A 19,345-nucleotide genomic window follows, 5' to 3' on the forward strand; every position below is an offset into this window, starting at 1 on the left:
TGATGACATTTGAAATCACCACATATGAGGAAGAGCGAGTTGGGATGAGTAGATAGAAGTTGGTCCATATTATCAGACAGCGAGATGTAGATGGAGTCATCACTGTTTGGTGGACGGTACAACACACATATGAACAAGAGGTGGGAGCGAAGGGGAAGCCGTAGCCAGAGGTATTCCTGGGGGTGAGGTGGAGAGAGAGTGCAGTGCAGGGCGAGTGAGGAAGAGTTTTTGATAAAGATAGCATCCCCACCTCCAGGACGAGGCTCAGGTCTGTCATACCGGAGGAGGGAGTAGCCCGGGAGAGATACGAAGGAATCAGAGACATCATAAAGGAGGAAAGTTTCTGTTAAGCAGATCACGTCTGGTTTGACAGAAGCAACCTGTATGGAGAGATCAGTTAAGTTTGAACGAAGGCCCCGGATGTTTGAGGTCCATACCGTTAATGAAGAGGAAGGGGGAGCATCAGATACAGAACAGGGGGGAGGATGGGTAGGGTAAGAGGTGGAAGAGGTAGGGAGAGCTGTTGAAGGTGTGTCAGAGATTTCAGAATAGCTCGGAGAAAGGGCAGGATGGGGCAGACAAAAGGTTTGATGGTGATTGGGTGAGGCACAATGAGGTGTTATTTGAGGAGGGGGAAGAGCGAGGCAGAAGGTTGGGGGAGATGGAGGTGAGAGTTGGAAGGGGGAAGAAGCGGGGAGGACGCTTTGAGGAGGGGGAGTGAGAGGGGGAAAATTGAGAAGCAATGAGGGTGGGGAGATTTGAAGGGGAGGGGTGAGGGGGGAGTTTGGGAGGGAAGGGACAAGGGGAGGGATTTGAAAGGGATGGGATATGGGGGAGATTTGGAGGGGAGGGGTGAGGGAGAAGTCTAGGAGGGGAGGGGAGGGGCGAGGGGCGTCTTGGCGGGGAGGGGTGAGGGGGTAGTTTAGGAGGGAGGGGGCAAGGGGGGAGATTTGAAAGGGATGGGTGATGGGGAAGATTTGGAGGGGAGGGGTGATGGGGAAGATTTGGAGGGGAGGGGTTATGGGGAAGATTTGGAGGGGAGGGGTGAGATTGGATTTTAGAAAGTGTACGATTTATGGGAAACGAACATTTATTGCAAAATGAGTTTCTTGTGACCTTCGAGTTAAAAATACGTTTAAGGACGCTGGATGGAGGATGGAGTGCAGGAGAGTTTAGGGAATGTAGAAAAAAGGCACTATAGGAGATGGATATTTTTTTTGGGATGAATTGATTTGGTAAGCAAGTCGAAAGCAGCCTTTTAAAGAAGAAGAAGAAAAAGGTGTTATAAAATATGACGGTGTAGCGGCTACCGCTGGGTTTTCACAATCGCCTTGCACCTATCAAGGACGCGGAGCGATCACCATGCCGGGCTCGTCCAGGACGCCCGGGCAGGCCCGCGCTCAACTTGCCAGGCCTCGGTCGGGACGCCCGGGCATGCCCGGGCATGCCCGGGCAGGCTCGCCCTCAACTTGCCAGGCCGCAGCCAGGACGCTGGGCCACGCCCCCTCTCGCCTTTCCTGGGCAAACGCTCCGGGATAATATGTATATATATTGCTGCCCGATAAACGGGCTTTTCAGAGTGCCTGAGTGTTTGGTTTGATTAAAGCAACTCGGATGAATTCCAGCTTTTTGTCGCGTCCATTCTTCCGATCGACGTGGGAGCCCCAGCTCCTTCAACGGAATACATAACTTGAGGGGAAAGTGTTAACATTGAAGGTTAATAACAGTGAAAACTATCTGGGGAAATGGGGGAGAAACACGTGGTCGAAGAACGAACGAACGAATAAGAATGAATAAACGAATGAGAACAGAGAAGGAAATTTTTTTATTTTTTTTTGAGTTGAGATTTACACAAGGAAGTAGGCTATGGGTGAAAAGACTGGGAATACAGAGAACGAAAGTTATTGGATCACAAACGATGGACCGCTGAGAGAAAAACAAAGCCTCAAGGTTGTACAGTGTACACTGTACAAGGCCTCAAGACACGACACGAATTAACACGATTTTCAATACAGGTATGAAAGATTTGCACCGAAAAATCTTCGTCGGGACACAATATACGTACAACACCATAAATAAATACAGTTTTAACGAAAATACAAATGGGAACAATCACTTAACTTCGATTTCAAATCGTTCGCGACGCGGCAAAGGCCTTGCTCGCGACACGGCAAACAGACAATCAATTTATGAAAGATAAACACCGAGAAACAACCAAAGTTGCACACAATAACTTCACACACCGAAAGATAAATACAGTTTCGACAAAATACAATTGTGAACAGACTTAACTTCGAAAAACGTGGAGACCGTGTGGAGCTTCGAAAATCCCTTGTTCCCGGAATGGACTTGTTTAACAGTTTTGGTTCATTGATAATGTTCGTTTGTTCATGTAACATGTGTTTGTAAGTCCTTGTCCAGGCCACACGTGTTTTTATGCTGGGTTTGTGTGTCCGTGTAGGCCACACGTGTTTTTATGCTTGGTTTGTGTGTCCTTGTAGGCCACGTGTTTTTATGCTGGGTTTGTGTGTCCTTGTAGGCCACACGTGTTTTTATGCTGGGTTTGTTTGTCCTTGTAGGCCACGTGTTTTTATGCTGGGTTTGTGTGTCCTTGTAGGCCACGTGTTTTTATGCTGGGTTTGTGTGTCCTTGTAGGCCACGTGTTTTTATGCTGGGTTTGTGTGTCCTTGTAGGCCACGTGTTTTTATGCTGGGTTTGTGTGTCCTTGTAGGCCACACGTGTTTTTATGCGGGGTTTGTGTGTCCGTGTAGGCCACACGGGTTTTTATGCTGGGTTAGTGTGTCCTTTTAGGCCACACGTGTTTTTATGCTGGGTTTGTGTGTCCTTGTAGGCCACGTGTTTTTATGCTGGGTTTGTGTGTCCTTTTAGGCCACGTGTTTTTATGCTGGGTTTGTGTGTCCTTGTAGGTCACGTGTTTTTATGCTGGGTTTGTGTGTCCTTGTAGGCCACACGTGTTTTTATGCTGGGTTTGTAAGTCCTTGTCCAGGCCACACATGTTTTTATGCTGGGTTTGTAAGTCCTTGTCCAGGCCACACGTGTTTTTATGGTGGGTTTCTAAGTCCTTGTGCAGGCCACACTTGTTTTTATGCTGGGTTTGTAAGTCCTTGTCCAGGCCACACGTGTTTTTATGCTGGGTTTTTAAGTCCTTGTCCAGGCCACACGTGTTTTTATGGTGCGTTTTTAAGTCCTTGTCCAGGCCACACGTGTTTTTATGGTGGGTTTGTAAGTCCTTGTCCAGGCCACACGTGTTTTTATGCTGGGTTTTAAGTCCTTGTCCAGGCCACACGTGTTTTTATGCTGGGTTTCTAAGTCCTTGTCCAGGCCACACTTGTTTTTATGCTGGGTTTGTAAGTCCTTGTCCAGGCCACACGTGTTTTTATGCTGGGTTTCTAAGTCCTTGTCCAGGCCACACTTGTTTTTATGGTGGGTTTGTAAGTCCTTGTCCAGGCCACACGTGTTTTTATGCTGGGTTTTTAAGTCCTTGTCCAGGCCACACGTGTTTTTATGCTGGGTTTTTAAGTCCTTGTCCAGGCCACACGTGTTTTTATGGTGGGTTTGTAAGTCCTTGTCCAGGCCACACGTGTTTTTATGCTGGGTTTGTAAGTCCTTGTCCAGGCCACACGTGTTTTTATGCTGGGTTTCTAAGTCCTTGTCCAGGCCACACTTGTTTTTATGGTGGGTTTGTAAGTCCTTGTAGGCCACACGTGTTTTTATGCTGGGTTTGTAAGGCCTTGTAGGCCACACGTGTTTTTATGCTGGGTTTTTAAGTCCTTGTCCAGGCTACACATGTTTTTATGCTGGGTTTGTAAGTCCTTGTAGGCCACACGTGTTTTTATGCTGGGTTTGTAAGTCCTTGTCCAGGCCACACATGTTTTTATGCTGGGTTTGTGTGTCCTTCTAGGCCACACGTGTTTTTATGCTGGGTTTGTTAGTCCTTGTCCAGGCCACACATGTTTTTATGCTGGGTTTGTAAGGCCTTGTAGGCCACGTGTTTTTATGCTGGGTTTGTAAGTCCTTGTCCAGGCCACACATGTTTTTATGCTGGGTTTGTAAGTCCTTGTCCAGGCCACACGTGTTTTTATGCTGGGTTTTTAAGTCCTTGTCCAGGCCACACATGTTTTTATGCTGGGTTTGTGTGTCCTTCTAGGCCACACGTGTTTTTATGCTGGGTTTGTGTGTCCTGGGCCACACGTGTTTTTATGCTGGGTTTGTGTGTCCTTGTCCAGGCCACACGTGTTTTTATGCTGGGTTTGTGTGTCCTTCTGGGCCACACGTGTTTTTATGCTGGGTTTGCGTGTCCTTCTGGGCCACACGTGTTTTTATGCTGGGTTTGTGTGTCCTTCTGGGCCACACGTGTTTTTATGCTGGGTTTGCGTGTCCTTCTGGGCCACACGTGTTTTTATGCTGGGTTTGTGTGTCCTTGTCCAGGCCACACGTGTTTTTATGCTGGGTTTGTGTGTCCTTCTAGGCCACACGTGTTTTTATGCTGGGTTTGCGTGTCCTTCTGGGCCACACGTGTTTTTATGCTGGGTTTGTGTCCTTCTGGGCCACACGTGTTTTTATGCTGGGTTTGTGTGTCCTTCTAGGCCACACGTGTTTTTATGCTGGGTTTGCATGTCCTTCTGGGCCACACGTGTTTTTATGCTGGGTTTGTGTGTCCTTCTGGGCCACACGTGTTTTTATGCTGGGTTTGCGTGTCCTTCTGGGCCACACGTGTTTTTATGCTGGGTTTGTGTGTCCTTGTCCAGGCCACACGTGTTTTTATGCTGGGTTTGTGTGTCCTTCTAGGCCACACGTGTTTTTATGCTGGGTTTGCGTGTCCTTCTGGGCCACACGTGTTTTTATGCTGGGTTTGTGTGTCCTTCTAGGCCGCACGTGTTTTTATGCTGGGTTTGCATGTCCTTCTGGGCCACACGTGTTTTTATGCTGGGTTTGTGTGTCCTTCTGGGCCACACGTGTTTTTATGCTGGGTTTGCGTGTCCTTCTGGGCCACACGTGTTTTTATGCTGGGTTTGTGTGTCCTTGTCCAGGCCACACGTGTTTTTATGCTGGGTTTGTGTGTCCTTCTGGGCCACACGTGTTTTTATGCTGGGTTTGTGTCCTTCTGGGCCACACGTGTTTTTATGCTGGGTTTGTGTGTCCTTCTAGGCCACACGTGTTTTTATGCTGGGTTTGCATGTCCTTCTGGGCCACACGTGTTTTTATGCTGGGTTTGCGTGTCCTTCTGGGCCACACGTGTTTTTATGCTGGGTTTGTGTCCTTCTGGGCCACACGTGTTTTTATGCTGGGTTTGTGTGTCCTTCTGGGCCACACGTGTTTTTATGCTGGGTTTGCGTGTCCTTCTAGGCCACACGTGTTTTTATGCTGGGTTTGCGTGTCCTTCTGGGCCACACGTGTTTTTATGCTGGGTTTGTGTGTCCTTCTGGGCCACACGTGTTTTTATGCTGGGTTTGCGTGTCCTTCTGGGCCACACGTGTTTTTATGCTGGGTTTGTGTGTCCTTGTAGGCCACACGTGTTTTTATGCTGGGTTTGTAAGGCTTTGTAGGCCATGTGCTTTTACGGGCCACGTTCGGATCCGTTCCCATTTCCTTCTCTTCCTATGTTTTCCTGTTATAATTCCTCTTTTCCATTTCTTCATGACCCCCTCAGTCCATTTTGTTACCTTTTCCCACCTATTGCCGCCACCTCTTCCATGACCTCGAAATGTTGTACAACAACCTGAAAACATAACGCCTCTGGCCTTCCATGGTGGAGGCCTGAAAAGAAAAGTTATCTTCCTTGTTTTTGTGCAGATAATGTTATTTCTATCGCATCGAAGAGCAAAGCGGAAACTCGCTCAGGTTTTCCTTAAATTGCACGTTTTGTGGACTGAGGTTGGAATATTTGGTGCTATTTGTGATGCATGTACATGAGGGTATGACGTCACGGGTGGTTTTCGATATTAATATGACGTCAACTTGTTTATCATACAATCCTTTAGACGTGTTGAAATTGGCCTTCATTTCTTTGTTTCGTGTTGAAATTGGCCTTCATTTCCTTGTTTCGTGTTGAAATTGGCCTTCATTTCCTTGTTTCGTGTTGAAATTGGCCTTCATTTCTTTGTTTCGTGTTGAAATTGGCCTTCATTTCCATATTTTGTGTTGAAATTGGCATACATTTCCTTGTTTGGTGTTGAAATTGGCCTTCATTTCCTTGTTTCGTGTTCAAATTGGCCTTCATTTCCTTGTTTTGTGTTCAAATTGGCCTTCATTTCCTTGTTTTCTGTTCAAATTGGCCTTCATTTCCTTGTTTCGTGTTGAAATTGGCCTTCATTTCCTTGTTTCGTGTTCAGATTGGCCTTCATTTCCTTGTTTCGTGTTCAAATTGGCCTTCATTTCCTTGTTTTGTGTTCAAATTGGCCTTCATTTCCTTGTTTTCTGTTCAAATTGGCCTTCATTTCCTTGTTTCGTGTTGAAATTGGCCTTCATTTCCTTGTTTTCTGTTCAAATTGGCCTTCATTTCCTTGTTTTGTGTTCAAATTGGCCTTCATTTCCTTGTTTTGTGTTCAAATTGGCCTTCATTTCCTTGTTTCGTGTTCAAATTGGCTTTCATTTCCTTGTTTCGTGTTGAAATTAGCCTTCATTTCCTTGTTTCGTGTTGAAATTGGCCTTCATTTCCTTGTTTCGTGTTGAAATTAGCCTTCATTTCCTTGTTTCGTGTTCAAATTGGCCTTCATTTCCTTGTTTCGTGTTCAAATTGGCCTTCATTTCCTTGTTTCGTGTTCAAATTGGCCTTCATTTCCTTGTTTCGTGTTCAAATTGGCCTTCATTTCCTTGTTTCGTGTTGAAATTGGCCTTCATTTCCTTGTTTCGTGTTGAAATTAGCCTTCATTTCCTTGTTTCGTGTTGAAATTAGCCTTCATTTCCTTGTTTCGTGTTGAAATTAGCCTTCATTTCCTTGTTTCGTGTTCAAATTGGCCTTCATTTCCTTGTTTCGTGTTGAAATTGGCCTTCATTTCCTTGTTTCGTGTTGAAATTGGCCTTCATTTCCTTGTTTCGTGTTGAAATTAGCCTTCATTTCCTTGTTTCGTGTTGAAATTGGCCTTCATTTCCTTGTTTCGTGTTGAAATTAGCCTTCATTTCCTTGTTTCGTGTTCAAATTGGCCTTCATTTCCTTGTTTCGTGTTGAAATTAGCCTTCATTTCCTTGTTTCGTGTTCAAATTGGCCTTCATTTCCTTGTTTCGTGTTCAAATTGGCCTTCATTTCCTTGTTTCGTGTTCAAATTGGCCTTCATTTCCTTGTTTCGTGTTCAAATTGGCCTTCATTTCCTTGTTTCGTGTTGAAATTGGCCTTCATTTCCTTGTTTCGTGTTGAAATTGGCCTTTATTCCCCTGTTTCGAGTGTCCGTGCACATCCGGTTTGTAGTAAGTTCTTCTTTGTTGTTGTTGACCGTTTCTCGTGAAATTCCAAGCAATGGACAGACAGATTGTTGATGCAATGTTGACCATGTATGGATTTGTCTTGAGGCCTGCAGACAAAACACCACCGTAAGAAGCAGACAGAACCGTTTGGCTCCAGGGGAATCTTTGCCCTTTTCACCTTCACGTTCAATTTAAACATTTGTTTGGGTGAAGTTGAGCCACGTCACGTGGTGCTGCAAACCGTGCGAGGTAGGCCGCACAAGGAGGTTAGTGTCGAATTGCAAGGCCCCATTTGTAGGAGCGGGTCCATCGTGAAACGCGCGTCTCTTTTGCTGCAACCAGAGAATTTGTTTCTCCCAACAAAGAAAAACCTTTTATCCTTTTTCTGAAACGTTTTCCCTTCCGTGTGCGAATCGACTATGCGATCGAGGCCCTTCGGCCTAGTCGGAGGACCGAGGGTTGTATACCTGACGGCTTAGTTTGTGGTGAGGTGTAACCGTGTAACCACCACCCTCCCCCCCCCAATCAAATTGAGCCCAGTGTGAAGAAGAATCCCCCCCCCCAATCAAATTGAGCCCAGTGTGAAGAAGAATCCCCCCCCCCCCCAATCAAATTGAGCCCAGTGTGAAGAAGAATCTCCCCCCCCCCCCCAATCAAATTGAGCCCAGTGTGAAGAAGAATCTCCCCCCCCCCCCCCCCAATCAAATTGAGCCCAGTGTGAAGAAGAATCCCCCCCCCCCAATTAAATTGAGCCCAGTGTGAAGAAGAATCCCCCCCCCCAATCAAATTGAGCCCAGTGTGAAGAAGAATCTCCCCCCCCCCCCCCAATCAAATTGAGCCCAGTGTGAAGAAGAATCCCCATTCCAATCAAATTGAGCCAGTATTGAACGAAACAGCAAATTGCTGAAATTGAGCAAATTGAACGAAACAGTGTTTGAGACGACACCTGTGCTTCTATAAAATATTCCACCAGGTTGATACTTATTGCTAAATTCAGCTGGTTGGTTCATTAAGAGCACCGGAAATGAGTAGTCATCGAATGCTGTTTCCTGATTGGACAGGGCCGAGAGGTCGAATGTAAATGAGGTTGAACTCTCGTCCTCCTTCCCGACTCTTCCGGTAGTTTGGGCCTTGTGTTCCATTTACTACTTCCACCACCTAAGGTGGGCAGAGGTTGTTATCAACCCTGTTTGTCTGTCTGTGAGCAGGATATCTCATAAAGGTGTGGACGGATTATGCCAAAACAAGGTGGATGAGGTGGGCAGGTGACCAGAACAAACAGATTTAGGTTTTGGTTCAGGTGCAGATCTAGATGAGGCCTATGAGGTGGATAAAAAAACGTAAAGGGTCCAGCCTGATGGAGGTATGCGCTCTACCGTTCTGGTTACCTTCTGTGCCATACACCTGCAGCCTTTGGTGTTTGATTGGCCCTTAATGAAAACGTGCAGCATGTGTAAATCACCTTTTTATTTGGCCTAACCTATCCGCACACTCGACTTGTGCAGTATAAAACGTCCATTTTTGTCGGAAATTACTCCCACCGTCACTTCCCCCCCCCCCCCCCCCCCAATACCTGTCGCCATTCCACTCGACCCAGGTAACTTGAGGAATCGCATTCTGATAGCTCGACCACCTTTGGCCTTATCAGGTTCGTTCCAGTGTGAAAGATCATTACACCTGTCATCTTTTAAACCGTTTATTGAACCTGTTCAAACAAGGTTCGTGAGGATCGGAATCTGTTCGAACCGGTTGGGATTTTCAACTGAACGATTCGAAGTATTTCTCCTTTCGGCCTTTTCCATTTTAAATCTTCCGAACGTGCGTTCAGGTGTCATGTGAGGTGTCATGCAGGTGTCATGTGAGGTCTTGGTCAGACTTGCAATTTAAATCCGGTTTTGTGAGAATCTTTTTTTTTTTGTAACACCTTAAACTCAAAGGTGTGACGAGTTATCTCGTGAACGTTTCACATGCACCTGTCATGGATGCCTAATTTATTTATTTATTTATTTATTTGTATACAAGATCGAGGCTCGTGTAAGAGCCAACATTGATCACAAAAAAACAAATCGACACATAAAACATGAAATTAAGGGAGCGGGAGACAAGATGGGGAGAGAGAGGGAAGCACACAAGTACAACAGCAGAGAACAGGGACAACGGAAGATCTGTGGGAGGGAGAGGGCTTGGGGGGGGGGTGGGGGGGAGGTGGGAGATGTATAAAACACATGGACACTGCTGGGACTTCCATGAAAGAAGTTGTAATTTCAAAAAATTGTATCTGGGGTGAATTAGCGGGGGTAGAAAAGATCAAGGTTTTGGATGGGGGAAGATAAGAGATGGTGGTGAACAGCCGTTTTAAAGACCCGGAGGGAGGAGTGGGATTGAAGGGAGTGGGGGAGTTTGTTCCAGAGGTGGGAAAACTTCACCTTATGTGTCCGTTTTCAACGTCTCCTCTACATATCCTGGCACGATGGGTTTCCTGTCTCATTGCCACTTGTCCATCACTCCATACCTTTGTGCCCTTCTTCATCAAGGAGACCCTTTAAGTGTATTACCTGCCTATGCACCGCTTCCCTCAGGTTGGGCCAAGGTCGGCATTGTGAGCCGCCAACGGTTTCTGGTCCGAATACGAAAAGCAAATGGCCGTCACAGCAGAAATTAATCTTTCGAAGTGTCAATGTTGCTTCTCCGTTTTGCAGCCACGGAAACTGCGTCGCAGGTTCAGGACTCTTCGATCGGGGACAACAAGGACCAACGTGGTTGGTTTTTCTCACTCTGCACGTGGAGAGCTTCACCTTGGTCTAAAAGGGAAGAGTCGGGGAGAAGTCCGGAGACCAAACGACTTCAGGTTTCTCCACTACCTTACTCCGAACGTCTTGGTCTGATTTCAACATCACCGCGTTGTGCGTGTTCCTCCGTGGGAGATGCCACACTGTACCTAGTGCCAATGTTGCCGTAGATAGGTAGCGGGCGGTACGGGTCGTATTTCATAAATGTTGAAGCTCCAGTCTATCACGGACCATCTACACATCCCAACCTGTGCTCGAGGATCTACGTTTCTCCTGCTGTCGCAAAGTGACCCTGACTTGACCACAATTCACCAGATGGACCCATGAACAAAGAAGCAGCGAGAAAGGAGTAATGGATTTTTATTTATTTATTTATTTATTACATGAGGTTTGTTTCCTTCAGTCGATTCCACATTTACGGTACAGGTTTAGTTAGGTAAGCAATCGAGTTACAGGCTAACTCCACTAGGCCTCTGGGTGACTAACCTGCTCCTAACTCGGATAACCTGGCTGGCTATTTTCAGGACCGTCCGAAAGGGCCTTGCAGGTGGCGTTTTTGGACCCACACCTGCATGAAAGGTATTTAGCATAAGCACGAGGAGACATTAATAACTCGTACTCAGACGATTTCCTGTCTGCATTCCTTCAACAAGGGGAACCCATGGTCACGCTGGTGTTTAACTACCATCTCAGGTGATATTATCAACCAAATTTGACACTTTTTGGTTCTCGGTTCATGAAAGTGCGAAAACCTAAACACGGAATTCCAGAGCAGGTGGACCACAGACTTGTAGTAGAGACGTGGGATGGATGGGTGTGATCCTATCTACATTCGATATCATTGTTCCAGGTACCAGATCACTTTAACACTGCCATTTTGCTCCCACCCACGAGGTTCAGTGTCGCCCATTTTGCACCTTTCACGACTCTTGCACAACCTCCTCCAGCCCTTTTCTACTCAAAAATGTACTCATGTCACATGGTGCATTGGTTTGATTTGGTGAAGATCCGGGTTTAGATCCGGCCTATCGGTGGGATACAAAGCGTAAACTGTTGGGCCTTGTGGAGGTATGTGCCCTACTAGTTAAATAGGTAGTTGTGCTTGCACTGCACACACATGTTTGCATATCGCATCACCTGACTGGCTACCTGAATCTTCGTTTCCATGGAAACTATGGGCTTGGTGGGGAGGTTATCTTTTGTCTTGTTCTCTGATTACATTACCTGCATCATCAGGAAGAAAAGAACCGAATATGTGTGAGTGTTGTGTTTCCACTGAACAGGCCGCCATGGCTTTCTGAGTATTTTTGTGCAATCAAAAACCAGGGATTTTGCTGCTCTGCGTATCCTGGCTCCTGATTGGAGTGAAATAGTCCAGTGAGTCGATACAGTTTAAATTTGCTTCGATTCTCAGAGGGGACACGTCACCATAATTTATCACATACAATAAACCTTGGTAAAGTGTTGTACTTTGACTGTTAACTGTTGTAGTGCATTTTCATTTCTACCTTGACCCTGTTTGTATCTTTTGGATTAGTTATAATGCACTTTTTGCACCTTGTAAAAACCCGTTTACCCTACACCTGGTCCATTTACCCTACACCTGGCCCATTTACCCTACACTTGGCCCATTTACCCTACACCTGGCCCATTTACCCTACACTTGGCCCATTTACCCTACACCTGGCCCGGTTACCCTACACCTGGCCCGGTTAACCTACACCTGGCCCGGTTACCCTACACCTGGCCCGGTTACCCTACACCTGGCCCGGTTACCCTACGCCTGGCCCGGTTACCCTACGCCTGGCCCGGTTACCCTACGCCTGGCCCGGTTACCCTACGCCTGGCCAGGTTACTCTACGCCTGGCCCGGTTACCCTACGCCTGGCCCGGTTACCCTACGCCTGGCCCGGTTACACTACGCCTGGCCCGGTTACCCTACGCCTGGCCCGGTTACACTACGCCTGGCCCGGTTACCCTACGCCTGGCCCGGTTACCCTACGCCTGGCCCGGTTACCCTACGCCTGGCCCGGTTACCCTACGCCTGGCCCGGTTGCCCTACGCCTGGCCCGGTTGCCCTACGCCTGGCCCGGTTGCCCTACGCCTGGCCCGGTTGCCCTACGCCTGGCCCGGTTGCCCTACGCCTGGCCCGGTTGCCCTACGCCTGGCCCGGTTGCCCTACGCCTGGCCCGGTTGCCCTACGCCTGGCCCGGTTGCCCTACGCCTGGCCCGGTTGCCCTACGCCTGGCCCGGTTGCCCTACGCCTGGCCCGTTTGCCCTACGCCTGGCCCGTTTGCCCTACGCCTGGCCCGTTTGCCCTACGCCTGGCCCGTTTGCCCTACGCCTGGCCCGTTTGCCCTACGCCTGGCCCGTTTGCCCTACGCCTGGCCCGTTTGCCCTACGCCTGGCCCGTCTCACATACATTGCTACAAAGACCTTTGACGAGGACACTCCGCGAAATGGACTTTTAGAAACGAAGACCAGTTGTGAGAATAATATTTGGTAGTTTTAAGGTTGTGCGCATGTGGAATTTACTTCATTCTAAAATGTGGAATTGGAATGTTGTGCATTTTGTTAACGCTCCACTTGTTTGTGCACCATGTGTCACTCCGCAGGTTTGAGAAGAACAGCATTTACACTTACATAGGGGAGGTTGTGGTGTCCGTGAACCCGTACCGCCCGCTACCAATCTACGGAAAGGATGTGGTTGAGCAATACAAGGGTCGCGAGCTGTACGAACGACCTCCACACCTGTTTGCCATCGCAGATGCTGCTTACAAAGCCATGAAGCGTCGCTCCAAGGACACGTGCATTGTCATCTCTGGTGGGTGAAAGTGACTGCTGCCCTCACCTGGTCGTTTCTAGGTGCTAATAAATGTCACAGAGTGATTGGCAGGAAGTGTTTGAGTTGATAATTGGAACTCCCAGGAAGGTGGCTCTGAAATTCAAATTTCCTTTTTCATCTATTTATCAAAATATCGATTTGAGAAATATTTTGACACTTTATGCTTTTGGCCCGGGTCACTCCTCGCCCGATCACCTGTATAACTAGAACGCACTCAGTAGAGCGCATACTCCCGCCGTGGGTCAAGTTGGAATAGTACGATTTCACAAAAGTTTGAGGGAGTAGTTCAGTGACAACATCAGACAACACAAGACAGACACTGCACAGGTATATATTTAGAATATATAGAAGAGAATGTAAAAAAAACAAGGCAATTTCACTTACATTTTCGGATTCAGCGTTCAATTCCATATAAGTGAGGGTATTTGGAGGCATGTGTGACTTTAAATAAAATTGTAAGCCAGAAAACGTTCGTTTCATTCCTTAGGGATACAACATGTAAAACTGGCCCAAACGTCAAAACAAAACTCGCTCATTTTAAGTCGTACAAGCTAATGCGACCACTCATTATCCTGGGAAGAATCCCGTGCACATGTTGGTCACACTTATAACTCACCTAAGTCTTTATAAGTTCATCAAATACTGACACCGCAATTGACATTCACTGAGGTAAATGTTGATATCTCTTCTGAGGTAAAAAAACAAAAAACAACTTTTAAAGCATTATACGTATCAAACGATACATTTTATGAAACGGGGAAAACTAATACACACTTTGGTGGTTTTAAAATGACAGAATATGTCTTTATTAGAAGAAAAAAAAAATGAACATTGATGACGCTGCTAACAAAATACACCGCTCTAACGCATAACCACGAGTTTAAACTACATTTACAACAAATATGAAAACTATTTTCATATCACAATGTTAAATATAGAATATATAGAAGATAATGTTAAAAAAAAAATGAGCCCTATCTTCCAATGTTAAAAAAAATCCTTCAAAAAATTCCTGGATCCGGAATAATATCCTGAGCTTTACCAAAAACTAATCAATTTCTCCTTATCCCAAGGCCAATCATCCCACCAACTTTCATCCAAATCCGTTCAGAACTTTTCCAGATATCTTGTTCACAAACACACGAACACACACACACACACACACACACACACACACACACACACACACACACACACACACACACACACACACACACACACACACACGGATACGATCGAATGCATTACTCCCTGGCGGGAGTAACAATCTGTCTGTCTGTTCCTGTCATATCGTGAGATGACGGAATATCACGAGTTGTGAACTAAACATTCTTTGGTCGTTATTGAAATTTAACGCTATTTACGTTTCGATATATTTAATTAAAAAATAATATAACATCATTATTTATTTTAAGTCGCTGTGAATGGAAACCTGAAGGGAAGGCCAGAAGGTTGAAAGGAGGATTTGGGAAAGCAGGATGAGGAGGTAGACGTACGTGAAGTTGCTAAAGGCATAATAATAAGGTGGATAGGGAATGGGAAAGAGTAAAATATTCCACCATTTTAATGAGGTTCCGGGTAGTCAAGAAACGATGTGTAATGATGTGAGAATGCAATCTTGCTTTGAAAAATGGGAAAAGGTGAAGAGGATGACAAAGTTGGGGTGGAGGGGACAGAGGTGGGTTGAGGACCTGAGGTTGAGAAGAGTGGTTGAGGACTTGAGGTTGAGAAGAGTGGTTGAGGACTTGAGGGGGTGGGGGGAGTTGTGGACTTGGGATTGAGCAGGGGAAGGGGGTGGGGCGTCGATTTCATCGTTCAACTTTGTTCGTTCAACTTTGTTCGTTCAACTTTGTTCGTTCAACTTTGTTGTGAAGCACGAAGTCAATATTGAATTCCCCTGATGTATTTAACTCTTGTTTGCATAATATTGTTGAAGTCACATTTTACTTTATGTGGAATTTCTGCGGATACCTGCTCGTCTACTTTGACTCTGCCTTGAAATCGGAAACGACATTTGGACTTAAGTAGTAATTATCATTTCCTGGTTTGAGTTTTATTGAAGTCTAATCCAGCAGGAGAATCACATTCATAAATGAACCCCAGGGCTGAGTGGGCCTTGTCCATAATGTCATGTACCATAGACACGGCTTTGCATCAAGGAATAGGCCATCATACAGAGCAAGTAATAGGCCAGCCAATGTCATGTGGTATCTTTCCTTTAGGTCTCTCCCTAATTAACTTTAGTAGCTAAGTCGGTATCAGCATAGGGTTGATTGACGACATGACCGTGTTAATGTGCTTGATGGTCCATAACCACTGTGTTAACATCATGAGCCTCCAAATAAGCATCATGTCAGATCAGAAGTCTGGCTTGGCTTCATTACGTACTTTATAAATATCCTCGAGTGGGCTGACGGTAGATCATCTCTTGAGGTTATAGTTCAGACCTCTGCTGATTTAGGGGGGGGACCCCCTTGGGAGCCCCTCTGAACCTCTGGGAACCCTCCTGATACAAAATCAAAAAATCCAAGATGGAGCGATCCGGCAGACCATTGGGTAGAAGGGCTTTATGGGGTCTCAGAGCAATCGTTTGGTAAATAAGGGACGAGAGTGGCTCCGAAGTTTCAGGGGTAACCCCCACTCCCCCCCCCCCCTTCCCCGGGAACCTCCATCATCCCAATTTGGAAAATGTAATACCAAGTGATCCTGCTGACCATTGAGTAGATTTGCTGTATCAGGTTTCAGAGCAATCGGATGTTAGACAAGGGACGAGTAGATCCAAAGTTTCAGGGGGTAACTTCCCCCCTACCCCCAACCCTGGGAGCCTCCGTGATTCGTTATTGAGAAATTGAAACCCAAGCGATTGTGGGGCCCTATTGTCTTTTATTCACATGTCTATTTTCATAACAATCAGCCAGGTGATAAGGGAGGAGTATCAAAAAGTTAACGGACAGACAGATGGACAACCAGACCGATGGATAGACATCTGGACATCACGACCCATTTTAAAAGCTCATCTCTTCGAGAACCAAGATGAGGTGAGCTAAAAACATTCAAAATGTCCTGGGCCAAAGTTGCCCAAAGTGATACATATTGTTACGTGGTTCAGGGGTGACGTGAGCTGTTCACGGGTGGTGGGGGGATGATGGAGGGGGAGGAGGGTTGTCTGAGACCCGCCACTCGACCTTCAACTCTGAAATGACGCGTCACGGATAACTTCAAGACCGGACTAGTTGCTAAGCAACTGCGGAGGCAGGTTGAGCCAGCTAAATTGAGCAGGGTCCTCATGCCCACAATCACATTACCTTACTGGTGATATAGCTATCCCAACTAGGGAACCATGCTCTCAACCTCCCCCCCCCCCCCTACTCCCCCCATCAGCTTATGTACAGCCAAGCGAAACCATAGGTGGGAGGTCGGCTAAACTCGTGGAGTGAATCAATGGGGCACAACTTCCAGTCTATTTATTACAAACACTGTGTTAAACCAATGGTGAGAGACACAACATTGAGCAGGTTTGAAACAATTTACCAAAGAACGTCATGTATTTACAGACAAATATTTACAGACAAATGCAGTGTCTCAAAGAAAAGCAATTATCCTTTAAGCACATAAAGATGCCTTTACTAAAGTAAAGATCCCCTTATGAGGCTTGGGTGCGGCCTCTCACTCACCCCATGCAAGCAGGTGGGCTTGCATTGCTCCAAAGGTGCAGGGAAGGGAAGGAGGGAATGTGAGTGGTGTCGTGAGAGGTGCGTCCTATGAGGTATGAGCTCCAGAGGAAAAGGTGTGAGGTGCATATCAGTACCTCGTCCAGCCGAGACAGAGTTTATAATCCTTGATAGCTCTCTTGGATTATCTTTATGGGTCTCCAGTAGACAAATTAGTGGGGGTTAGACATAGGCAGCTAATGTAAGTCAGTATGGAGCCGCTGCTTGCCAAGAGCCTCGTATCGCTGTCTGCTTGAGGCACCTCGCGCCAGCGTGACTCGTCTCGTCTCGTCCTACAGTTCTAACGGCAGGTAGTTTTCTTCCACACCCAGGTTATTGGTGTGTGAATCAGCGCTCAGCTCTACGCTCTGGCTTTATCAGTACTGGGCGAGGCGGGTCTTCAGGAAGCAAGCACTCGCCATTGGATTTACAACACCAATGTCGGCTTTAATTATTGTGTTGGCGTGGTTTGCATTATGGGGAAGGTGGAAGAGGGGGTTGGGGGGGAGTGGGAAAGGATTTTAAGGTATTGAGGATGGAGAGATTGAAATGGATTTCAATGAAGAGGGGGTTCCAGTTTGAAAGGAAAATGGTGAGGGATGGGTTGGGAATCTCAAGGTGGGGAACATGAATGGAACCTGCTGTCGCTCACAATGCATTTTCCCCATTCCTGATACAAGGAGAGGGGGTAACCTGAATAACCACAATTACTGATGAGATATCTAACTAAGGCTTCCTTATATGTGTTAAGTGTGACAACCAGGGTCTTTTTTTCATAACCGCAACAATATGTTCTGGACTAAAGGAAACCATTAACTATATCCGTTACCTTTTACGCGAATCCATCCATCACTGTTTGTCTCATTCTGGCCGAGCATCTCACCTTGCATTCATTAACACTGCCTGGCCATATTGCAGGCGAGAGTGGCGCTGGCAAGACGGAGGCGAGCAAGTTCATAATGCAATACATTGCTGCCATCACGAACCCCAGCCAGAGGCAGGAGGTTGAAAGGTCAGAACTTTCAGGAAGCTATTATCCGATTTTGCGTACACTGAAATGAACCTGTATTTTATTTTTCTCGACAGACATAAACCCTTCGTACCTTTTCTACAGAGTCAAAAATATCCTGCTTCGGTCCAACTGTCTGCTGGAGGCTTTTGGAAATGCCAAGACAACTCGCAACGACAACTCAAGTCGCTTCGGTAAATACATGGACATCAACTTTGACTTCAAAGGGGACCCTGTCGGAGGTCATATCAACAACTACCTTCTGGAAAAGGTTGGATGTACAGAAATGAGTATGTTCCTGCTCTCGCTTGTCAAATGATGTTTTTGTTGATAATGTTTGTTATGTTCGTTAAAATATATTTGTTATTGTTGTTGATTACCCTTTTTTTTCTTTTTTTCCTTTTGTGTACAAGATCGACGCTTGTGTAAAAGCTAACATTAATCACCAAAAAACAAAAACGGACACATAAAACATCTAACAAAGGGAGCGGGAGACGAAATGGGGGGAGAGAGGGAAGCACACATGTACAACAGCAGAGAACAGGGACATCGGGAGATCTGTGGCAGAGAGAGGGCGTGGGGGGAGGACGCATGGGAAGGGGGGTGGGGGGTGGGAGAGTTATAAAACACATGGACACTGCTAGGACTTCCAGGAAAGAAGACGGTATTTTAAAAGAGTGAATCTGGGGTGAATTAAAGGGAGTAGAAAAGATCAAGGTTTTGGATGGGGGACGATAAGAGATGGTGGTGAACAGATGTTTTAAAGACCTGGAGGGAGGAATGGGATTGAAGGGAGTCTTCTCCAATGGCTTGATCTCTGATCATCAATTTGGTTTGAGACCAGGTCACTCTACTCTACTCTACTCTACTCTACTCTACTCCATTTCAATTGGCCCTTCCTGTTCAACTCTACTCTACTCTACTCCATTTGAAATCCATTTCAATTATTTACCTGCCTGCTGTGAGTGAGTGAAAGGCCCTCAGGTTTAGCTTAATTGCGGGAGATAGCAATGATTCTGAAAGCTTTGGTTTCAACAGCGTGAAGACGAGCTAGGTGTAGGCAGAAGCACCAGCCCAGAGGGGAGAGCAGTACTCCATTGAGCTGCGGATGAAAGCCTTGTTTTGGTGAGGAGCTCAGGTGTGCCAAGGAAGGACTTCGCATGACGGAGGATGCCCAGTTGGTGATTGGCTTTGGAGACCAGCTTGGAAATGTGGTTTTCCCAGGAAAGATCATGGCAGATAGTGAGACCCAAGAGCTTGAGTGACAGAACTTCTTGGAGAGGATTGTTGAGAAAGTAGATGGGAGGGTTGTCCAGACGGTCTTTTCGGAGAGACATAGTAAGAGTGTGAGATTTGTCAGGATTGAAAGACATGTTCCACTTGTTTGACCAGTCTGTGATATTGTCCAGGTCTGCAGTGAGTGAGGAGGATGCAGACTGCCGATCTGAGGGATGAGGGATGGAGCGGCAGAGAGTGGTGTCATCAGCAAAGAGATAGAGAGAATTTTCCAGAGAGTCGGAGAGATCATTGATGAAGACCAGAAAAAGCACAGGGCCCAGAACACTGCCTTG

At 46.5% G+C, this 19,345-nt stretch overlaps 1 protein-coding gene across 3 annotated transcripts in view; it reads left to right on the top strand.

Annotated features, from left to right (window-relative positions):
• LOC137429584 (unconventional myosin-Id) overlaps positions 1–19,345 on the top strand; it is a 211,370-nt gene that overhangs the window by 26,922 nt on the left and 165,103 nt on the right. For all 3 annotated transcript variants that reach the window (XM_068119607.2, XM_068119608.2, XM_068119606.2), the window contains exons 2-4: positions 12,826–13,034; positions 17,684–17,777; positions 17,880–18,045. In XM_068119607.2, coding sequence (XP_067975708.1) covers positions 12,826–13,034; positions 17,684–17,777; positions 17,880–18,045 — 469 coding nt within the window. The remainder of the gene's footprint in view (positions 1–12,825; positions 13,035–17,683; positions 17,778–17,879; positions 18,046–19,345) is intronic.

Source organism: Myxine glutinosa, chromosome 6, assembly GCF_964187855.1.
Source record: "Myxine glutinosa chromosome 6, kmMyxGlut1.1, whole genome shotgun sequence".
Classification (NCBI taxonomy): domain Eukaryota; kingdom Metazoa; phylum Chordata; class Myxini; order Myxiniformes; family Myxinidae; genus Myxine; species Myxine glutinosa.